General features: G+C 42.2%; 1 protein-coding gene and 1 long non-coding RNA gene across 5 annotated transcripts in view; one reads left to right on the top strand and one right to left on the bottom strand.

The window, feature by feature from the left end:
• LOC130680056 (uncharacterized) overlaps positions 1 to 23,676 on the bottom strand; it is a 71,389-nt gene that overhangs the window by 24,536 nt on the left and 23,177 nt on the right. Inside the window, exons 3-6 of one of the 4 annotated variants that reach the window (XR_008993070.1) lie at positions 16,865 to 17,070; positions 12,838 to 12,913; positions 11,253 to 11,390; positions 5,330 to 5,515 (exon numbers count right to left, since the gene is read on the bottom strand). This is a non-coding gene — a long non-coding RNA (uncharacterized LOC130680056). Of the gene's footprint in view, positions 1 to 5,329; positions 5,516 to 11,252; positions 11,391 to 12,837; positions 12,914 to 15,065; positions 16,628 to 16,864; positions 17,071 to 23,676 lie in introns of those variants that run through there. The other 3 variants (XR_008993071.1, XR_008993069.1, XR_008993072.1) reach the window with 3 other exon arrangements.
• Positions 1 to 23,676, top strand: part of LOC130680054 (NACHT domain- and WD repeat-containing protein 1-like) — a 64,714-nt gene that overhangs the window by 34,106 nt on the left and 6,932 nt on the right. Inside the window, exons 11-16 of the mRNA XM_057490058.1 lie at positions 1,953 to 2,075; positions 8,244 to 8,452; positions 10,894 to 11,166; positions 16,930 to 17,020; positions 21,108 to 21,262; positions 22,577 to 22,853. Coding sequence (XP_057346041.1) covers positions 1,953 to 2,075; positions 8,244 to 8,452; positions 10,894 to 11,166; positions 16,930 to 17,020; positions 21,108 to 21,262; positions 22,577 to 22,853 — 1,128 coding nt within the window. The remainder of the gene's footprint in view (positions 1 to 1,952; positions 2,076 to 8,243; positions 8,453 to 10,893; positions 11,167 to 16,929; positions 17,021 to 21,107; positions 21,263 to 22,576; positions 22,854 to 23,676) is intronic.

Below are 23,676 nucleotides of genomic sequence, written 5' to 3'. Positions count from 1 at the left end.
AAGAGTTTTGTGCCCATTTTGCTGAGAATTTCTGCAATTTACATGCTCATGCTAGTGAGTCTGGAAGCTGGGGATTGATGCCTGACTGGCTGCTGAGAGCTGGTGGAACCTGTCAGTTCCCCTAGGACACCATAATGTCAGAAGGACAAGAGGATTTAGCTTATCATCCATGCATTTATCACCCATCTTTCTATCTGTTCTTCTTTTTCCCTGCCTTCCTTTCATCTGTCAATCTGTCTTTCCATCCGTCCGTCCATCCATCCATTTGTTTGTCCATCCATCTATCCATCCATCCATCCAGCCAGCTTTCCTTTTTTCCATCCTTCTACCCTGTTAGGATACAGGTTCAAATGCTTTAACAAAGGCATAAATAACAGTGGCTTAAATAAAATAGGGGTTCATTTCTCTCACATAACAGTCCAGGCTTTCACACAACAATAAAGGTGATACAGCGTCTCCTGGGGGTCGGGGACCTAGATGCTTTCAGTCTTGTTGCTCTGCCATTTTCAAAGCGAGGCTTCCATTTAATGGCCCAAAATGGCTGCTCAAGCTCTTACCATCACAATGGCATTCCAGCCAGTGGGTCCATGGCAAAGGGAAGTGGATGGTGGGCTCCTTCCCTTAGAGGACATGGTCTAGAAGCAGAACTTACACTTCTGCTCCTGTCTCATTGGTGAGAAATAGGCTGTCTCCAATTGCAAGGGATCCTGGGAAATATGGTCTTTCTCGGGGTGAGCATGCCCTCAGCGAAAACCTGTTTTTATTCCTAAATTTATCTTGTTTTATTACTAAAGGAAGCATGATAGAGTGGTTGTTGGGGGGCACAAATCACAGCTAGTGCAGTGACTCATTAGTGATGTCTGCCACGGCACAGGCAGAGGGCGTTGCAGCTCAGAGCCACGTTTTTGTTTTTGCCGTCTGTCCGGTTGGGAAAGGCTTAGTGTTTCAGACCCACTGTACCCACTGTGTGGGCCCGAGTCATGTTGAGGTTGAGAAAGTTCCTATGCTCTGGGTTTTAGGCCCTTCATTTTTAGAATGAGAAGTCTGAGTCACATTTCTGAGGCCACACAGTTAAAGGCCAGAAAAAGAAAGAAAGAGAGAGAGAGAGAGAGAGAGAGAGAGAGAAGGGAGGAAGGGAGGGAGGAGAGATGGAGGGAGGGAAGGAGGGAAGGAAGAAAAGAAAACCAAATCTTCACCCCCTAGCCCAATGAGGTGGACACAAAATCCTGGATTCTCAGACCTGAACAGGCTCTGAATTCAACACTTTCCCCCACCATTTCATATACGGGGAAACTGAGGCACATTAAAGGAATTACCTAAGGGCATTCAGAAAGTCTGCTCTCCAGATATCTGGACAAATATTATTTTTTGGTGGGGCACCAGCCTTTATTTTTCCACATAGGTTGTACTGTAAGAGAAGCCAAAAGTAGGGTCTCCCTTCTCAGCCGACGTACTTCCATTTTCTGAGTCTCGGTCACCTTGGGCTGGGTTTTCAACCATGCACTATGGACACTGGGGCCGGATCATTCTCTGTCATGGGGACTGTCCTGTGCCTGTAGGATACTCAGCAGCATCCTTGGCTTCCACCCACCAGTGCCAATAGCTCCCCAATTCCCAGACAACCAGACATGTCCCAGACACTGCTCTGCTCTTGGGCACAGAATAGCCCCTGTGTGAGAACTGCTGAGCTTGAGAGACGCCGGTAACCGAGATTTCATCCAGCGTCTAAAAGCCACACAGACATTGCAGCTGAGATCTGCATCTGGGGTCTAATAGCACTGGCGTCAAAAGTCTGGCTCTGATACTTCCCAGGTGTGTGGCTCTGGACAAGGGACTGGACCTGTCTATGCCTCAGTTTCCTTGTCTGAAGCAGGGGCTCTTCAGAGGGTCCTGTGGCTGAGCACTCGGACACGGGGGCTGATGTCATAACTGTTGTCTCTGTGTGGCTGCAGGCATCACCGCCATGGCATGGAGCCTAGAAGAGAAGCTGCTAGTGGTTGGTACCCAGGATGGCACCATGGCCGTATGGGACATGGAAGAGCAGCAGGTGATCCACATCCTACCTGGCCACACAGGTAAGGCTTAGGAAGTGGGGTTTATGGTCATCTTCTTCCTAGTGTCCCATGTCAGCCTGTCAGTTCCCAGAGCCCTTTTAATGCCAGGGCTCTTGTTGGCAGAGTCAAAAAATGAACTTCGCAAACACTCAAGGTAGGAGAGCAAGGCAGAGGCTTTTCTTTAGAGAGAAAGCAGAGGACAGAGCTCTGGGTAGTGTGTTGTCTAGAGGATTTATAGGCAGTTGGGAGACAAAGGGCTAGGGATGCACACCTGCTAAGTGGTCCCAAAATGTTTATCTTTAAAGAGGCATTAAGTTTCTCATTAGTCTTCTTGGTTATTTACAAAAAATTTACTGCTCTGATTCCCTCCCAGGATAGCAGCTTCCTGGTCTGGGAGTGTATCACTCCATCGCTCGAGAGTGCAGTGCTTTGCTCCCCAGGTGGGCTGAGTTATTGTCTGTTTGTTAAAGAGGATGTTAACTTACTTTTTAACTAATTGGGTTTTAAAATACAATTTTATCTTTAAGATAGAATCCTTCCTGTTGTTACTATGTTGTTTATGACTGGGCTTGCTTACTAAATCAATTGCCCAGGTTGCAAATCACTGGTTAGGGCTGAAGGAGGAAAAGCAGCACCTGGGTAAAGTAAAAAAGAAAAAAAAGCTGGGCCCCCCAGGGGGCCAAAGCAAATCCCACAATAGCATGATTCAACGGATACAATGAAGACATGGGCTATGGTGATGTGTTTTCTTGTTTTAATTTTAATTTTAATTTGTTTTTCAAAGAAAAACAGTGTGTTTACTACATTCAGCCCTTCCTTATTACCGAGTCCCCACCCCCCATGCCCCATTGCAGTCACTGCGCATCAGCATAGTGCGATGCTATAGAGTGACTACTTGTCTTCTCTGTGCTGCACACTGCCTTCCCCGTGACCTACCTATATTGTGAGGGCTAATTATAATGCCCCTTAATCCCCTTCTCCCTCCCTCCCCACCCCCTTCCCCTTGGTAACTGCTAGTCCCTTCTGGAGTCTATGAGTCTGCTGCTGTTTTGTTTTTTTGCTTTATTGTTATACTCCACAAATGAGGGAAATCATTTGGTACTTGTCTTTCTCTCCCTGGCTTATTTCACTGAGCATAATACCCTCTAGCTCCATCCATGTTGTTGCAAATGGTAGGATTTGTTCTCTCCCTATGACTGAATAATATTCCATTGTGTGTATGTATCACTTCTTCTTCATCCATTTGTCTACTGATGGACACTTAGGTTGCTTCCATATCTCAGCTATTGTAAATAGTGCTGCAGTAAACATAGGGGTTAATACGTGTTTTTGAATCAGGGATCTTGTTTTCTTCGGGTGAACTCCTAGGAGTGGAATTCCTGGGTCAAATGGTATTTCTATTTTCAGTTTCTTGAGGAACCTCCATACTGCTTTCCACAATGGTTGAACCAATTAACATTCCCACCAGCAGTGTAGGAGGGTTCCCCTTTCTCCACATCCTCACCAACATTTGTTGTTCCTAGTCTGGATGTTGGCCAGCCTAACTGGTATGAGGGGATGTATCATTGTGGTTTTTATTTGCATTTCCCTGATAATTAGTGATATGGAGCATCTTTTCATGTGCCTGTTGGCCATCTGAATTTCTTTGGAGAATTGTTCATATCCTCTGCCCATTTTTTAGTAGGGTTATTTGCTTTTTGGGTGTTGAGGCATGTGAGTTCTTTATGTATTTTGGATGTTAACCGCTTATCAGATAAGTTGTTTCCAAATATATTCTCCCATTCTGTAGGATGCCTTTTTGTTCTGCTAATGGTGTCCTTTGCTGTACAAAAGCTTTTTAATTTGAGGTAGTCCCATTTGTTCATTTTTTATTTTGTTTGCCTTGCCCGAGGAGATGTGTTCAGAAAAAAGTTGCTCATGTTTATATTCAAGAGATTTTTGTCTATGTTTTATTGTAAGAGTTTTATGGTTTCGTGACTTACATTCAGGTCTTTGATCCATTTCAAATTTAATTTTGTGTATGGCGTTAGACAATAATCCAGTTTCATTCTCTTGCATGTAGCTGTCCAGTTTTGCCAACACCAGTTGTTGAAGAGGCTGTCATTTCGCCATTGTATATTCATGGCTCCTTTATCGTATATTAATTGACTATATATGCTTGGGTTTATATCTGGGTTCTCTAGTCTGTTCCATTGGTCTGTGGGTCTGTTCTTGTGCCAGAACCAAATTGTCTTGATTACTGTGGCTTTGTAGTAGAACCTGAAGTTGGAGAATGTAATCCACCCGCTTTATTCTTCCTTCTCAGGATTGCTTTGGCTATTTGGGGTCTTTTGTGGTTCCATATGAATTTTAGAACTATTTGCTCAGTTCGTTGGAGAATGCTGTAGTATTTTCATAGGGATTGCATTGAATCTGTAGATTGCTTTAGGCAGGATGGCCATTTTGACAATATTAATTCTTCCTATCCATGAGCATGGGATGTGTTTCCATTTATTGGTAGCTTCTTTAATTTCTCTCAAGAGTGTCTTGTAGTTTTCAGTATATAGGCCTTTCACTTCCATGGTTAGGTTTATTCCTAGGTTTTTAATTTTATTCTTTTTGATGTAACTGTGAATGGAACTGTTTTTCTCATTTCTCTCCCTGCTAGTTCATTGTTAGTGTATAGGAATGCAACAGATTTCTGTGTATTAATTTTGTATCCTGCAACTTAGCTGAATTCAGATATTAGATCTAGTAGTTTTAGAGTGGATTCTTTAGGGTATTTTATATACAGTGTCATGTCATCTGCAAATAGTGACAGTTTAACTTCTTCCTTGCCAATCTGGAAGCCTTTTATTTCTTTGTGTTGTCCAATTGCCATGGCTAGGATGCTAAGGTATTTTCTTATCTGGGGGATGTTCAAACATTCCAGGCCCAGCTACTCCTGGCTTTTTAGTTTTAACCAATTTTACTGAAGAATGCCTATATTCCTAGTTTGATATTTTTACCTAGAGAATTAATGTGACTCTAACTTTGCTTAATTGTTTAACAGGGAGTTTTGGTAGGGGTTTCTTTGCACATTGTTACATTGTTCTGACTGGGATTAACCTGCTTTGCTTTTTTTGAAGGCCCTCGCCCTACTCTGTCTAAACCCATGGTCCCTGTCTCAATTTCACCACTGACTCGCTTCTTTGCACCAAAACCCTGGCTTTGTTCCTGCATCAGTTAGCTATAACTGCATAACAAAACACCCTAAAGCATAGTAGCATCAAACAATAGCTGTTTATTTAGCTTACCTTCTGTAGGTTGGCAATTCAGGCTGGGCTGAGCTGGGCGGCTCTTCTGGTCTCAGCTGGACTTGCTCATGCTTATGTGGTCAGGGGGGCATCTGAGAGGTGGCTTGTCCAGGATATTCTCAAATGAGACAACTCAGTTCTGCTCCTTGTAGTCTCTCATCCTCTAGCAGGTTAGAGTCAAGGTCTCTAGAGGGTGAGCAGAAGCACAGAAGCTCTTTTAGGGTCTAGAATTGGCCTCGGAAGTGGCACCCCATCACGTACTATTGGCTAAAGGATGTCACAAGAATAGTCCAGAATCAATGGGAAGGGAAATAGGCTTCATTTCTTGATGAAGAACAAATGTCACACTGCGAAAGGTATTGATCAGGGAGGGTAAAGAATTGTAATCATTTATTCAATTTGTTGCCTGAAGTCCCTATGAAACTAAGTGAGGTTTCCATTTCTGCAAAGTCCCATCATAGCTATGGTTTGTTCATTCAATCGATTATTGAGTGACTACTGTGTACCAGACCCTGTTCTAGATGTTGAAGAGAGGCTGACCAGGGCTGAAACTAGGGTTAAGAGGAGGGAGGTACATGCCACAGACACAAAATTTAATTAATTTTAATCATTAAAATTTTTAATTATTTGATTATAATTTTAATTATTCAAATTAATTTCAATTAATTAGTTTAATTATTTAATTATGCTTAATGTATTTGGGCTGTTTCTAGTTATCACGTTATCATAGATAATGCTGGGATGAATCTCTTTCTGTTCTCAACAACATTTTTTTCCTTTGGTTGAATATTTCCAGTGAGTAGGAATCTTGAATTGGAGGGTGTGAACATTTCTATGTGTTGTAAGAAGTGTTATCTTACTGCTTTGTAAGAAGTGTTATCTTACTGCTTTCCAAACAGGCTGCATGTGGCAGAATAAAACAACATAACCCCAAATCTCCCAGCATTAGATGTTTTCATTTTTCTCTTTTGATTCTGAGGGGTGGGAAGGAGGTGGGTACCAGTAGAATACCCATCAAATACGATTCCATTTATGATCACCAGGATGGCTATTCCCTATAGGTCTATTCAGTATTTGTATTTGTGTGTGTGGGAGCCATCTGTTCAAGACCTGAGCCCATTTATTAATGATGAGCTTGATTCACTTTTTAAAAAGTTAACAAACTTTTATTACTTGCAATTCAAAAAACTCAGTAATTGATTGGTAACTCTGAAAGCATTACAGATACACATAATAAGAAAAATGAGTTTCCAATCACATGGTAGTAGGCTGGATGTGGTTTGTACTGTTTTGTGAGAGCTGATGGTGAAGTTCTCAGGAATATTGTGAGTCAGTTGTCAAACATGGTCATTATTAAACATTAAGTTATAGAAACTTACAGCTAAATCAATTATAGTTGGCCCTTGATCAGCATAGGGGTTGGGGCACAGTTGAATCCTCATATAACTTTTGACTCTCCCCAAATTTAATCACTAACAGCTTACGGTTGACCAGAAGCCTTACCAATAACAAACAGTCAATTAACACATATTTTGTATGTCCTTTTAGTATATACTGCATTCTTACAATAAAGCAAGCTACGGAAAAAACATGTGCTTTCAAATTGTCACAAATCTCCAAATAGTTTTCCAGTATATTTTTTGAAAAATATCATTGTGGAAGTGAATTGGTGCAGCTTAAACCCATGTTGCTCAAGGGTCAACTGTATGTTAAAACAAGGTAATAAATAAATACTCAAAACGTATTGCTTTCTAATTATTTTACCACATTCTACCTACTATTTATGTTCTTGACTCTTGTATCCATATGGTGGAAATGGTGTGCTATGGAATCTGTCTTTGCAACTCCACATTCAATGGTATATGTGAGAGGTTTGATATCAGCTATGGTGGGAGTATTTATACCATGGGAAACGGGCAAATGCTTTCTTCCAAATCAGGGCTTTCTTCCACCCCTTGGAAAGCCAGTTGTTAAACATTTATTTTTTGTTCTAATCCCTTTGTGAAGGAAGTGTTTGTTTATGTATAAACATATGGTTAGATATAGTTACATAACTGTTTGCAAGTTTTTTTCAGTTAATGTCACAAATGTTATCACTTCCTATATCATGTATGTATTTCTAATTCTATGGTGAGGTTGAACATCATTTTCTAATGCTTATTGTCTATTTGTACTATTTCTGTAAATTTCCTGCTTATATTCTTTGTACAATTTATGAGTAGGTTATTTGCAATTTTCTTGCTTATTTGTAAGAACTCTTTGTTTATTAAGGAGAGTGTCTATTTGTTGTATACCGCAAATATATTTTCCTAGTCTATCATATGTCTTTTAATTACATTTGATCCTCCTGAAGTTTTGTATTTTCATGTAATCCACTTGGTCAATTTTCCCCCTTCATCTCTTCCAAATTTCATGTTTTGCTTAGAAAAGCTCTCCAAGATTATAAAATCTCCTATAATTTTACTTTTTTATTCTTTTATCTACTAATTTATTATTTTATTTGCTAATTTTAAATGCTCCCTGGATGATGCTGAACTTTTATAAATTTCAGTGACCTCTGTTAGTTATGGATTCAACATCTGGTCAATTGATTTAATCCCAACCAATTGTTGCACTCTTAATGTAGCTTTGTCATATTCCATTATTTGTAATTTGGTTATATTTGAATCCACCCATCTTTTTTTTTTTTTTTTTTGAGAGGGCATCTCTCATATTTATTGATCAAATGGTCGTTAACAACAATAAAATTCTGTATAGGGGACTCAATGCACAATCATTAATCAACCCCAAGCCTATGAATCCACCCATCTTTTATTTGGTAAGCCAGGGGATTTCCAAGCCAATGGGTATTTTGGTAGTTGGAAGGTCAGGATGTTTTCAGCTAATATATTCTTCCCACTTTGGTCTGCCACAGGAGAGGTGAGGTACGTGAAAGTTTTTGCCAAGGGGACACTTGCCATCACTGCTTCAAAGGACCATACACTGCGTTTGTGGAACTTACTCTCTGGACAGGAGAAATTCAACATTTGGGATGGAGGCTCCACAGGGCTCACTGAACCTCAAATCTGGAGCCTTCATGTGGATGAGACAAAGAAGGTGGTGTATTCAGCATCTGGCTCAAAGGTACCAAACACCTGCCTTGTTTGCAAAGGCAAGCTGAGACCAGAGAATTCAAAGGTGGCAAATGTTTGCATAAGGAGGGGCTCCCTGGTATGGGGTGCATGTAAAAGGGTATACAACTATTTGAGAGAGGTTTCAACCTTATAGGGGTTTCAAACTTCATAGTTGGATTAGATGACCCTGACGGTTCTTTTGTGTCTTAAGAATTGAAACCTTTCATCTTTTTTAATTATAGTCATTTTAGTGCTATAAATTTCCCTCTGAGTACTGCTTTATCTATGTCCCACAAAATGTTATGTTATCATTAACATTCAGTTCAAAATACTTCCAGATTTCCCTTTTGATTTCTTCTTGGTCCATGAGATATTTATTTATTTATTTATTTTCATCTAAGTATAGTTGACATACAATATTATATTGACTTCAGGTGTAAAACATAGAGATTCGACAATTATATACATTATAAAATGCTCACCGTGATAAATGTAGTTACCATCTGTCACTATACAAAGATCACGATGTTTTTGACTATATTCCCTATGTTGTACTTTTCATCCCCATGACTTATTTACTTTATAACTGAAAGTTGGTGGCTCTTTATCCTCTCCAACTATTTCACCCATTCCCCTCCACCCTCCACCATGTGGCAACCACCAGTCTGTTCTCTGTGTTTATGATTCTATTTAGAAGTGTGCTATTTGTTTCTATTTGAGAGTTTCCTAGATAGCTTTCTGTTTTTTTTTTCCCTAATTTAATTCCATTTGTATGACGTGAATCCTTCCAAATGTATTGAGACTCATTTTATGGTCTCTTTTGGTAAATGTTACATATGTTTCTGAAAACAGTATGTATTCTTCATTATGTCAGTTATAACCCTATGATCTGATTGTTTGATGAATAGAGATGCAATATATTAGTGGGTTAAAACTCAGTAACTAAAGACATGGGGGAAAATCTGTATTTAACTCGCAGTTGATTTCTTTGCAAGCTGAGAAATCTTGATCATATCACCTTACCTCTCTGCCTCAATTCTTCCTCTACCTCAGATAATGAGTGCAAGACACCTGGTCTAGAGCCTGGTACATAATAAGCACCAAATAATTAGTAGATATTAATTATTATTTTTTATTAGTAATTGGTGGTTGTTAACACAAGTAATGTTGGTAGCTTATAAACTATACCATCCAATAGGGGAGGCACCAACCAGATATGACTATTGAACACTTAAAACGTGGCTATTCAAAACTGAAATGTGCAGTAAGTATAAAACATGCACTGGATTTCAAAGACTTAGTAACATACAAATATTTCAATAATAATTTTATATTGATTATATTTTCAAATGATAACATTGGACAAACTGGGTTAAATAACATGTATTACTGAAATTTATTTCACGTTTTTCTTTTTACCTTTTTTAAGGGGGCTGATAAATTAAAGTCATATTTTTATTGGCTGGTGCAGGTTTAAATACTAGCGAAGAGTTGGCTGATTTCAAAACTGATTGTGGAAATCATTTTTGTTTACAGAAAAAGTTTCAAAACAACTGTTAACTACACGATTTTGCTTTATGTGGTATGTGTGTGTGTGTATGCAATGTATGTGCATGTGTATAAAATAAAATGAGAATATAGCCAAATATAAAACCATATATGCAGTTTTATAAAGCTATTTTCATTTGCCCATAACCTTAAACATTCTTTGAAAGCAGCATGCTTAGTGATTTCATAAGATTCTATTTTCTGACTCCACTGTAATTTATTTAACTAATCCCTTATTACTGCTCTTATAGGTTATTTACAGTTCTTTGCATTTTCCAGGAACTGAGATAGTTTTCCTTCTACATCTATCCTTGTGTGTTTTTCTCCTTATTTCTTTAGAGCAGATCCCAGAAGGAGAATCAATGGACAAATGTTTACTCTTTAAATGGTTACTGCTGATAAAAAGAGACTTTTTTTTGATGAAGTTAAACAAGAAATCTGCTGTGATTAATAATTACATTAATGAACACATATGTGAATGTGTATGGCATGGCTGACCTTTTTTTTCTGTTTTTAAGACGTTTTATTTTGGGGCATTTTAGACTTACGAAAATGTTATAAAGATAATTGAGTTCCCTTATGCCCTTGATCCTACCTTCTCAATGTCAGCATCTTATATAACCAGGTTTCATTGGTCACAACTAAGACATTAATATTGACAATTTCTATCAACCTAACTCCAGACTTCATTTTGGATTTCAGTTTTTCCACAGATGTCCTTCTGCAATTCCAGGATCCAATCCAGAATACATCTCCCCTCTCTGCTTTTTTTTGGAACAGGCAGAGTGTTGAAAATAAAATGCACGAATTATAAAAAAGAGCACGTTCTTGCATTCAACTCTGTAAAACTTGCAGCCTAGGTCTTCCGCTGAGATTTCTTTTTCCTTTTCATCATTCCATCAGGTCAGTGCTTGGAATCTGGAAACTGCAGAGCTGGTTTTCTGCATCCTGGGAGATGCCTCTGACCCCTGGAGGTGCACGGCAGTGCTGGCCTCCCAGGCCACACTGCTGACAGTGTCTGAGGCTGGCGTGGTCAGTCTGTGGAGCTCAGCCACAGGAAAACTGCAGGGGAAGCAACATTTGTCCAGCATCAAAGAAGAAGCACCGACCTGTGGGGTCTCAGTCCAGAAACAAGGAAAGATGGTCACTGGATTCAGCAAGGGCTCCATCTCTTTGGTAAGGAACTTTATGGAACACAATGCTAGTATGGACTTAGCTCCAAAGTGCTTAGACATTCTAGAGGTCAGGGGAACACATCTCACCTTTGATCTGATAAATGACTCTTGGCTTCTTGATTCTGGGGATCTGACATTCAGTGCAGTTCAGGAAACATCTCTAAGTGTCTCATGGGAGCCAGCCAATTTGGATAATTTTGGGCACTCAGTCTTGTTGTGGACATTCTGGGAAAGAGTAGAGAATACGCTTCAGAGCCGTCTGCACTGAGGGGCCAGGAGCTGGGATTTTATCCACCAGCTCCATCAGTGGCTGGGTGAGGGCCGCTCCCAGGAGCATCAATACAGGGGCCAAGCGTTCTGGCAGGATGCGGAGAAGACAGTCAGAAAAAAACAACCCAAGTGCAGAGTGGCAGTGGTACAATAAGTAGCCTTCCAGGAACAGAGGAAGACATTGAGGGGCCATGGCTGGGGCACCAACAGCAAGCTGTATAAGGAATTGTAGGTGGAGAAACAAGGTTGTCACATCAGGTACTGTAGGAGGGGCTGTAGAAGTAGAAGAGTTCAACTGTGCCCTTGAGGAACTCAACCCCGGAAGGGAGACTGGGTCGCCAATGACTTACGATCACACTCAGAGGAGCAGTCTGTTTTCAGTAGAGATGAGGGTTTGAGGAGGGGAGACCTCTAAAGAGTCACCCCAAACTCCACATTTCTGGGCTTCAGGGCCTCATAGCCTCCCTAAGCAATCAAGGCACCAAATGCAATCATGAGCAGTAATGCCCATCCTCTGATCAGGTTTCTCAGGTGTTGACTCCCTCCAATGAGGGATTATCTTCAGTGAGCCTGGAAGGGAACTGGGACTTTGGGTGTCCGACACACTTGAGTTTGAAAACCTCAGTTCTGTCTTCAACTAGTTTGTATTCTTGCATGAGCGTACCTCCTTCTTCAAGCCTCAGTTTCCTCTTGTATAACATGGAGGGAAATAGCACCAACATCCAGAGCCAGAATAGGGACAGGCACCTGCTCAGGCATCCAGCCAGCAGGGGTGGGGGCTCTAAGGGGTCATGGAGTGAACTGGACATATGGTGGCCATTACCCTCTGCTTTCTCCCTGCATGATTTGCTGTTGGTGTACCATCTCTATCCCCTCAGTGTTCTCCATTTCTGAAGGCTATTGTTCTGTTGGTCCTAAGCCAACTGATGGCAGCTCCCTCATTAGAAGTGCCTTAAGTGCTCACCTGGGCACATGTCACTCTTAGGAGCTCCACAGACCTCTCCCCTACTAAGGTCCTCTTTATGGTTAGGCCAGCTCTTGCGATTCTTGCTATGATTGCAGGATACATTTTAGCAAGAAACCGTCAGGTAAATTTGAGCAACAAGATTTATTATTCACATGGCACTGGAGGATACGGGGTGTGCCCGTGGGTCATACAGTGAGGTTGAGTTGTGGGTGGTGGGGGGAACATGGACTGGTCCCCTGCCTTTATTAGAATCCAAAGGTGGAATGTTTACGGTTTCACAGGTTCACTCTTTATTGGCTAATTTAAAGCAGTAGTGTGAGCACTTAGGGCATGGAAAAGAGAAGCAGGGCCACTCACTCTGGTGGTTAGATTCTAGGTTCCCCAGGGTTTTCTAAAAGAGGCAACTTCATGGGTAGGGACAGCTTAATTCCTTACCGTGTTGTTTCGTTAGTAGTTGTGTCGGACAGCTGGCGGTACGTTTAGTCAAGACGGACGTCTTTGAAGTGGATGCCTGGACAATCCAAAACCTCAACGTCAGGCATTTGTGTTATAACTGAGCATGTGGGTTGTTTCGTCCTGACTTTCCTTCCCCCAACACACCAGCATGCTCGGCCCCTGTGTTCCTGCTCCTGGGATCAGCCCTCACCCAACCCCTGATGGAGCTGGATAGAATCTCAGCTCCTGGCCCCTCAGTGGGGGTAAACTCTGATAAGAGAAAAATCTTTAAAAAGTAGCCACAGGAGAAAAGGCCCATTACGTACAATGGCTGTCAGTGATAAGAATTACAGCTGGTTTCTCATCAGAAACAATGAGGACAGAAGACGATAGAATGACATCTGTAACTTGAGGAAAGGAAATCACAAAACCTGTCAACTTAGATTTCTGTATCCAGTAAAAATAGTCTCCAAAACTGAAGGCAAAATTAAGACATTCTCAGGCAGAAAAGCTGAGAGAATTTGTTTCCAACAAACCTGCACTTTAAGAAATGCTAGAAAGATGTTCTTCAGGACGAAGGGATAGAATGCCAGATGGAAGGCTAATGAATGAATAAAGAGCACCAGAAAAGGTAACTAGAAGAGAAAGCTCAACTCGAAGCTGCCCATGTCTAGGAGAGTCAGGAAAGAGAGCAGGTACCCAAAGACTCTATCATGTGGTCCGGGGAAAAGCAATCTCCTTGCACCAGCATTCCTCAGTGGTGCCCCACCATTCAAGCTGGTCCTGAAATATTCAAGTCCAAGTGAACATCAAGATTGAGAACTTTGAGGTCTGCAGGCAAGGAAACTAGGATCATGAATACATCAATCAAGAGTCCGCTGTTGAAATAACGTGACTCTTAAGTAAAGCTTTTGAAAATGTAAGTAGGACCCCATCTTTCTCTAATAGAAACACACACACACACACACACACACACACACACACACACACACACACACTACTTATGAGCACATCTGGAAGGTTGAGTGTGTCAGTTGCATGGGGCAACTCCAGACAGAGGGACCAGCTCTGAACCCAAGAGCCAGCTGTGACCTGCCTTTGATGGTTGTAATTCCTGGAATCTTTGGAACTGACTTGTACATGGAGTGATGCTTTTACCAGGAATGGGAGCTTCATTCTATTATCTAAATGCTGACATTTTTAAAACACCTTCCAAGAATTATCTGGTTCACAAAGTACCTGGAATGGAGCTGTTATTTTGAACATTAAAGTATATTTTTATGAAAAGAAAATCCATTTCTTGGGCACTATTTTACCTTCTTTGTGGAGAATATAAATTAGTGAAGCCCTTGGGAAAGCAATCTTACAGTACATCTATGAACATTAAATAGTACGATTCCCACTGAATTCATCGGTTCTGCTTCTGAAGAGGAAGGAGATGACCAGGGAGGTGAGAGGAAGAGAAAAGGTGGAAGAAATTTTCAGCCTGTGCATAGAAGCAATGTGCTGGAAGGCCAACATCAGAGAGCAGCAGCAGACAGAAAACACAAGCAGGAGGAAAAAATGGAAACTGAGCATGTGGCTCTGTAAAGCGTTTCTGGTGCCTGTGTGACATACATTATGCAAAATAAACGTTTATTGTACTGTATTCCCAGCCAAACAACATGTAGTCTACAGTAATAAAAAATATATCTCATTCTGGCCTCAAAGCATTAATCCAGTTACTGAGACGAGAACACAAGAGGAGCGAAGGAGAGACGAAGATCTTGAGACAGACTCATTGAGCTGAATTTCCCCCTCCCCCCCTTGATGGAAGGATGTTCCAGATTCTAAATCGAGGACTTCATTAATGGCCTTATAGCTGTGTTATGATTGCTTAAAAAAAATTTCCTGTAAAGTGCACGCTGCATACTAAGGTTGGCCATCATTCCTGTTGAAATATTTTTACCAAGCTTCAATGAAGCTTTTGTGTTTGATAGTTGTAAGAAGCTCAGGTGAAGATGGTGATTGTGCATTATTTCATTTAGAAAACATAAAAATCATTTTGTTTTGAAGTAGGTGTAAACTGGAATAGCAGTTATACCCCAGAGAATGGGGCAATTGTGCCTGTTCCTTGACATTCTTTTGTCGTTTAATTCTTCAGATTCTTCCTAATTGTTTTTTTTCAATCCTGAGAGATTAAACAGTAGACTTGTTAAGAAAACAAAAATGAAACTGTAACCAAAATTTTAAAGTTTATTTTTTTAAAAAAAAGATCAGCCTAGATAATAGTATTTACCACGGCATTCTTAAGAAAACATCAGCATGATATCAAATATCTGTCCAGAAGAAAGTGTTAAATGAATTAAGGACCTATATACTCTGAAAGATTATGTGGCCATAAAAAACTCCAATGGGCTTGAGCAGCAGTCAGCAAGCTGTGGCTGCCTGCCTGTGTATGGCCCGTGATCTGAGAATGAGTTTATGAATTTAAGTGGTTAAAAAAATTAGCCAGAGAATAGTATCATGTGACATGTGAAAATTCTATGGAATCCAAATTCAGTGTCCATAAATGAAGTTTTATTGGCACACAACCACCCCCAAATGTTTACATGCTGTCTCTGGCTGCATTTGTGCTGTAACAGCAAATTTAAGACAGTGTGGCCCACAAAGCCTGAAATATTTGCTATCTGGTCCATTACAGGGAAAGTTTGCGTGGGCCAGAGGTACTTTCATGGAAATAGCAATACGTTTTCATGTAGTGCTCACTGAGCAACTAGCATTATTCCAAGAACTTCATATCCGTTTATTTAAATTTAACCATCAAAGCAAAGCTAAAGTAGCTGCTGCCATTCCGTCTACGTCCCAGAACTGTAGCACAGAGAAGTAAAGTCATTTGTCTAAAGTCACACAGCTCAGGAGTGTCACCAATGGGATCTGGACTTAGGTAGGCTGGTTTTAGGGTCCATGTTCTTAACCACTATGCTATGCGTGGGCCCCATAGGAGGCTGGGGCTGGGTCCTACTTTGCTGTGGGGTCTGTTCCTGCCTTGCAGCGTCTTCAGCAGCATCCCTGGCCTCCACCCACTAGATGCAAAGCATCTGTCAATCTTAACAACCAAAAATGTCTGTAGACGTTGCCTAATGTCCTGGGGTGAGGGTGTGTGTGCAGAATTGCTCCTCAGGTTGAGAACCACTGTTCCAGACACATTACATGAAAAAAGCAACTCTCAGAACAGTGTCTATGATGGATTATGTTAAAAAGGATGCTCACGTAAATGCCCATCCATGCAAACACGTCAAGCAAATGCAGGCAATGGTCCCTTCTGCAGAGGAGGAGGGATGGCAGGGAGGGCAAAGAGGAGTTCAGGGTGTGTTCAAGGTGTGCTCTGGATATTTCTATTTTTTAAAAATCTTCTACAGTATACTATTTTTTAAGTTTTAAAAGAATCATATTTAAAAAATTATCAGTAACAGCCACAAAGAAATTCACTTTCTTCTGCCCCTGCTAAATAAAGGTGGACAAAGTCTTTTTTAAAAATATGTTTGAATCGGTGCAGATGAGTCAGTTTTCTGGGCTATCCCTGTGTCCCATCTCTCCCCCCCAACCAAGGTAATGAACATAAAGCTGTCGGCACACAGCCTGGTGGTAGTCAGGTGCTCAAAAATCAGAAACTGAATTGGGGTCGGGAATCAGGGATGAACCATCCTCTTAGGTCTGAATAAAGTCAGTTTATTTCTGCAACTCAGGAAAAGCTGCCTTCCTCGGGCTCCAACCTGTGTTTCGATCTTATCTGAGATCTCTAGAGGTCCTGGAGGGGGGCAGAAAACGAGCGCTGGAATGTTCTCTGGGTCCCTGAATTGGTCACGTTATACTGTGATTTGGGGAGAGCTCCCTGGATCCCAGGGGAACCATGCCATGCACATCTCAGCTCACAGTGAGGTGGTCCCGGCATCATCACCCATTTAACAGATGGGGAACCTGAGGCACCCCAGGGGTAAGGAATTTGCTCAGGATCACAGATCCGGGGAGTACCTGAGCCAAATACCTGCTCTTGATCCTGACCCCTGAGCCATGTGGAAATGCTTGATGGGCATCCTTGATTCTGCACAGGTTTCCTCCGAAGGAGACAGCCTGCTGGAGAAGCTTCCAGAAGCTGTGCGGTTCCTGGCACTCTCTGAGGACGGGTCTCTTCTTGCTGCAGGTAGTGTTGAGCTCTTGCTTGGAGCCATGAGGAAGCAACTCTGCATTTGGCTGGAAGTAAAGATGGTCCTAGATCAGTGGTCAGCAAACTTTTTCTGCAAAGAGCCACATAGCACACATTTTTGGCTTTGCAGACCTATGGTCACTGCCTCCGCTATTCTCACTCTGACCTTATAATGTGAATGGCGCCACAGACATTTCAAGTGGCTGTGGCTGTGCACAAATACAACTTTCTTTATGGACACAAAAATTTGAATTTCATGTCATGTTCACCTGTCACAAAATAGAAATCTTATTTTGATTTTTTTTCAGCTATTTAGAAATGTAAAATTATTCTTAGCTCACAGGCCATACAAAAATAGGTGGTGGGTCCGTCCTGGCCCATGACCTGTATGTGGTTTGCCAACCCCTACTGCAGGTGACTGCGTTAACCTCTGTGGGCTTTCAGTTAGTCTTCATTGAAATGGGCGTGGTATCTCTGCCAGATGGTCCCAGGGACAGAGGAGGCCAGGTGATGGGATGCGGTGAGGCATACAACCCCTGCTTTTAGAAGTTTCCAGGCTAACAGAAAAGGTGGACAATCAGGTAGCCACAAGAAAAAGGGGTTGGCACTGTGACAAAAATCAGGGGTTGTGGGAGCAAGCATATGGCTCCCTTTTTTAATCTGAAGCAGTCAGGGAAAGCTTCCCAGTGGAGGTGGTGAACAGACACTCCACTGCTTTTGCTTGTTTTTTTCCAAATAATAATATCTAATATTTATTGAATCCTTATCATATGCCAGATACCATTCTAATAGATACACAAAACTAAATTATTTCACGATTGATTGATTTTTTTAATTGAAGTAGAGTTGATATGCAATATTATATTGGTTTCAAACATACAACATAGTGATTCAACAGTTTTATACATTATTAAATATAGTAAACTAGTGTAGTTACTGCCAACATAGAAAGTTGTTACAGAACGGTTGACTATATTCTCTATGCTGTACTTTTGTCCCCATGACTAATTTATATTATGATTGAGATTTTATTCCTCTCTATCCCCTTCACCTGTTTTACCCACTTACCACAGCCCCTCCCCCATGGTAACCACCAGTCATTTCTCAATGTCTATGAGTCTATTACTGTTTTTTGTTCATTTTGTTTTGGTTTGGTTTTAGATTCCACAAATAAGTGAAATCATGTACTATTTGCCTTTCTCAGCCTGGCTTATTTCACTGAGCATAATACCCTCCAGCTCTGTCCATGCTGTTGCAAATGGTAGGATTTGTTTCTTTCTTATGGCTGAATAATATTCCATTGTGTATATGTACCACATCTTCTTTATCCACTCATCTACTGATAGACACTTAGGTTGCTTCCATATCTTGGCTATTGTAAATAGTGCTGCGATAAACGTAGGTCTTTTTGAATATGAGATCTTGTTTCCTTTGGGTAAATTCCTAAGAGTGGAATTACTGGGTCAAATGGTATTTCAGGTTTTGAGGAACCTCCATATTGCTTTCCACAATGACTGAACTAATTTACATTCCACTAACAGTGTAGGAGGGTTCCCCTTTCTCCGCATCCTCACCAGCATTTGTTGTTCCTTGTCTTTTGGATGTTGGCCATCCTAATTGGTATGCGGTGATATCTCATTGTGGTTTTAATTTGCATTTCCCTGATGATTAGCAATGTGGAGCATCTTTTCATGTGTCAGGCAAGTATTTCTTTCAAGTGTCATAAACAGAATTGTGGTTCAGGAATCCTCAAGATCACCACCAGGGCTTGCAGAACTCTGAAAAGCTGTTATGCTCACAGTTGCAGTTTATTGTAGCCAAAGGATACAGATTAGAAGCAACCAAGAGAAGAAGTGCATGGGGCAGGTCCAGGAGAGACCAGGCACGAGCTTCCAGGTGTCCCCTCCCAGCAGAGTTCTGTGGACAGCACTTACTCCTCCTGGCAATGACGTGTGACAGCATGTACAGTGTACTGTCAGCCAGTGAGGCTCACCCAGCCATGCTGTCCAGGATTCTTACTGGCTGTTGGTCACATGGACATGGCTGACCACCTACACAGCTGACCTTCATCTGCAGCATCCCCCTGGGCTCAAGTTGACATTGCATGTCCCAAGGCTGCCCCCATAAATGACACTGTGAGCACAGACCACCCAAGGTGGCCTGGGGTAAACCAAGACACTCTTATCAGGCAGGGCTTTCCGTGGGCTTAGGGTGCTACCCAGGAGCCAGGCATGGACCAGACCTTTCATGTACAGAGTATGGAGTTAATCCACACCCAGGACTGCTGAGTTAACTTTTTACTGCACAAGAATGTAATGCAAATATTCTTGGACAGTAGATATTTTGATGCATTTCATTCGTTTTACATAACATCCTTCTGTGTGAGCCTCACATTCAAGCACAAGTCAAAAAATGAAATTCCATGGTGAGCATGGAAAGGCACAAATGCTCAGCCTCCAACTTCCCACTGACCTCAGTTGATTCAGGGGTTGTCAGGAGGCTACACTGAGATGATGCAGGCCAGGTACATACCTAGTACAGCATTGTGTGTCAACCTTACAATAATAGTAGCAAATAGTTGGGTGCTTACAATTTGTCAGAACCCTTCCTAAGCAGTTTACACGTGTTGCTTTACATCTCAATAGCCCTGGGAGGTGCACAACTTTAAGTATTATCGCTGGTGGATGAGGAAACTGAGACATGGAGAGTTAGGTAACTTGCTTGAGGTCATACATGCTGGAATTTGAATGCAGTTAGGCTTGACTCTGCACCTTCAGATATGATGCTGAATATTTGTTTCTTTACTGAAAACATTTTCTTTCTAAACATCTGGAAGACTTGATGGCCTATCTTGTAAACAATAATTCCCATGTAATTACTTGAGTGGGGTTCGTGCTAACCCAGCAGCCACACCCAGACCTGAGCTGTTGGTGCTCGTGGTAATGGACGACTCAGTGCGTGACCTGTGGTGTTCCAGGGACAGAAATCTTTTTCTAAAGTAAGGAGGCAGCTTCCTTCCTACTCAGAGAAGACAATAAAAATATGTGCATGAGCACACACACACACACACACACACACACACACACACACAGCTGAGTCGCTCTCCAGCCGCTGGGGTGTGTCCCTGGTTCACTCACTCACTGAGCAGAAGGGACATGATTAGTCTTCAGGATGGGGCCTCAGAAGACCCGCGCAATCTGTTCTTCACCCACCTCCCTCCACTGCTAAGGATCCTCAACAATGCATTTACCCAGATCATATCTGGAACCCAAGTGGGCAAGTCCCCTTGGGTAGGGTTACCAGGTAAAATCAAGGATGCCCGGTTAATTTTCAGACAAGTAACTAATCAAGATTTTAGCATAAGTATATCCCACACAGTATTCGGGATATACTTATGCCAATAACAATTGCATTGTTTATCTATAATTCAAATTTAATCGGGTGTCCTATTGTTTTTTTTTGTTTTGTGTTTTTGCTAAATCTGGCGACACATTCTCTGCTGTGCTCCCTCCTAAGGCTCTACAGAACCTAAAGAAGTATCTATCTTTGCCTCCTCCACATTCTGCCTTATGATTCATTGATTTGTGGTCGCATCTCTCTATTGTCTGCCTCTGTCTTCACATGATCTTCTCTGCCTGTGTATCTCTGTGTCATTTTTTCTCATGGCACCCAGTCCCCTGACTTGTCTGCCCTTTTCACAAATTGTAACCATTTTATTTTCCTCCCTCCCTCCCTTTCTTTCTTCGTACTTTCTTTTTTATCTTTAAGATGTGTTTACCCTGTGTCCAGCTTTGTGCAGGGCCCTGGGACCATGAACAGCCCACACGGGCAGTCCCAGCCTCTGGAGACTCACGGTCTTGTGGTGATAAATCATTTTATGGTTTTCTCCAAGATTACTGATCCTGTCCCTCCCCAACCGTAGGCTCTGTGAGGATGGGGACCATATCTGTCTTATTCACCATTGTATTTCTTCTGCTTGCATCTAAAAGGTGCTCAAAAAAGAAAAAATCTTTGTGGACTGAATTAAGTTTCTTTCAAGCATCTCCAGGAATGAAAGGCATGACCCTAATTTCTGCCATTTCAGGCTTTGGAAGATCCGTGCGCATATACTTGGCCGACTCACAGGGGTTTCACCAATTCATGGCCACTGACCTTGAACATGAGGACACCGTGGAGACAGCCGTGTTTGGTCCTGAGAACAATCTGATTGTCACAGGGTCCCGGGACGCACTCATTCGGGTGAGGAAGAGACCAGGGCCTGTCACCCTCACCCCCACCTCAAGAATACAAAGTATGAGTCTTTAGGATCTTTTGGCTTCAAAATACAGAAACTGACAAAAACAGGGCAGGTCACTGGGAGGGGGTAATGGTTTTGGGGAGAGGGGGATCTTGTGGGACCCAGCAACAGACTTGGGGGGTTTACCAAAATGTTCAATGAAGGAGATGGCATTCCCACCAAACCTAAAAGCCTGAGAGGATTTTGGCCTTCAGAGTGGAGCAGGGTTGGGAGACAGGGGAGGAAAATTCCCTTTAAGTTCAAAGTTCACAAGGAAAGCACCTGATCAAGTAGCATTGCTCCAACTTACTGGTCTTACTACCTCTTTATATTCTTGAAGATGAGTAAGGATCCCAAAGAGCTTTTGCTTATGTGGGTTACATAGATTTGATTTATATACATGTTTCTAACAAATGGTTTATTTTGGAATAGTTTTAAGATTTATGGAACAGTGCAAGAGAGCATAGAGAGTCACCATGTATGTATCTATCCTTCACCCAGCTTGCCCCACCATTAGCATCTCACGTTACCCAGATCCCTTCATCATACCCAGAAAGTATGACTGGGACAATGCTATGAACTGATCTACAGATTTTGTTCTGATTTTACAAGCTTTCCCTCAAATGTCCTTTTTTTCTAATTCCAGGATTCAATCCAGGATCCCACATTGCATTTCATATCTATTGATAATTACCATATTAACATTTTTAAATGAGGAAATCCAAATATACTTTTCTATTAGTTCATTAACATGACATGTCAACATAATAACATATTTTTATGAAAACAGCTATATTTTCTGAAACATACCAAAAAAGCCTCTTGGGAAGTGTATTGTTTCACATTTTGGCAAATCTCTTTCCTGTTCAATTCAACAGAAAACAATTGTATTCTCATATTTAATTCTGCATTCTTCTGTCTGTTGTGATATCCCATGTCCTGTAGCTTGTGGAAAATGCCACTGCTCACTTGTGAGAAAAAGCGAGTGGAAAAGGCAGATAACACCTTAAATTATTATGAGAATAGTTTTGCTTCTGCCAACTCCCCTGAAAAGGCCTGGGAGCACCCCCCAAGGGGTTCCCCGGAACACAGTTTAAGAACTGCCATGGTAGTGGTTTGATGAGATGTGGGGAAGTTTGAGGGTGTGGGGACATGTGAAGGCCACTGAACCACAACCTAAGAATTTACCTTAGGTGGATGAATGGGCTTAAGCATATTTCCAAACTATAGCAGCGTAAGGAAGAAGTCATCTGTGCTCCACTGCTGTCCATCCCTAGGTGTGGAGTCTGTCGGAGCAAGGGACCCTGCTGGACATCCTGGAGGGTGTCGGGGCCCCTGTGAGCCTGCTGGTCCAGGGTGGGGCCCTGGTGGCATCTGCATCCCAGCAGTCTTCGTCTTTTAAAGTCTGGGATCTCACCTATGCTCAGCAGCCACGGGCCTCTACCCCATTTCTGCACCGCACTGGCCTCACTGCAGTGTCACACAACGGAAGCTACGTGTACTTCCCCAAAATTGGGGACAAAAACAAAGTCACCATCTGGGACTTGGCAGAAGGTTTGTAAGCACGGTCATTTGTGTGAGTAATACCGAGAAGCCCCTGTCCTGGTCCATTCGGGCTGCTGTAACAGAATGTCATAGACTGGGTGGCTTCAACCAGATATTTATGCCTGGGAAGCAGGCAGATCTGTGTCTGGTGAGAGCTGGCTTCTTGGGTTGCAGACAGCGTCTTCTGGCTGTGTCCTCACATGGGGGAGAGCAGGGAAAGAAGCCGACTCTCCTGCTTCCTCTTAGAAGGGCATCGATCCCAATCAGCTCCCCAAAGCCTGACCTCCTAACTTTAGGGATTAGGATTGCAACATGAATTTGGGGCGGGGGGTGGGGGTTGGTCACAAACATCCAGTCCATAATACCCTATATCTCCAATTAGGTTGAAAGTGGCCAGTACAAAACAGGACCTGATTTTATAAATTTCCAGTTTATAAGAGTTGATTATCTGGCTGTCCGTCCCAGTTTTAGTTCAGGCTTCCTGGAAGCAGGGTGTGTGATGGGGATATTGGCACCAGTAGTGCATAGAAGGAGCTTCTAGGGAAAGCCTGAGAAGGGGTGGGGAAGCAGGCTGGGCTGCCGGAGGGTCCGAGCCAGGAGGTGGGCTCAGCCCCGTCCCCCAGGGAGCCCAGGAGAGTGAACAGGACCAGAAGGATGTGGGCTCAGCTGATGTCCAGCTTCAGCCTAATCCCAGGGGGAGCCCTGGGGCATGAATCACACCTTGGAGTTGTCCCATCTTGAAGCAAAGAGGCCAATCTTTTGTACCCCATATCAGACACTCTTTGGCTGCAGGCCATCCTGGCTGTCAGGCACAGCCCCCCAGGGCATTTCC

The sequence above is a fragment of the Manis pentadactyla genome, chromosome 12 (assembly GCF_030020395.1).
Source record: "Manis pentadactyla isolate mManPen7 chromosome 12, mManPen7.hap1, whole genome shotgun sequence".
In the NCBI taxonomy this organism is placed as follows: domain Eukaryota; kingdom Metazoa; phylum Chordata; class Mammalia; order Pholidota; family Manidae; genus Manis; species Manis pentadactyla.
This window is presented reverse-complemented; position numbering and strand designations above follow the sequence as displayed.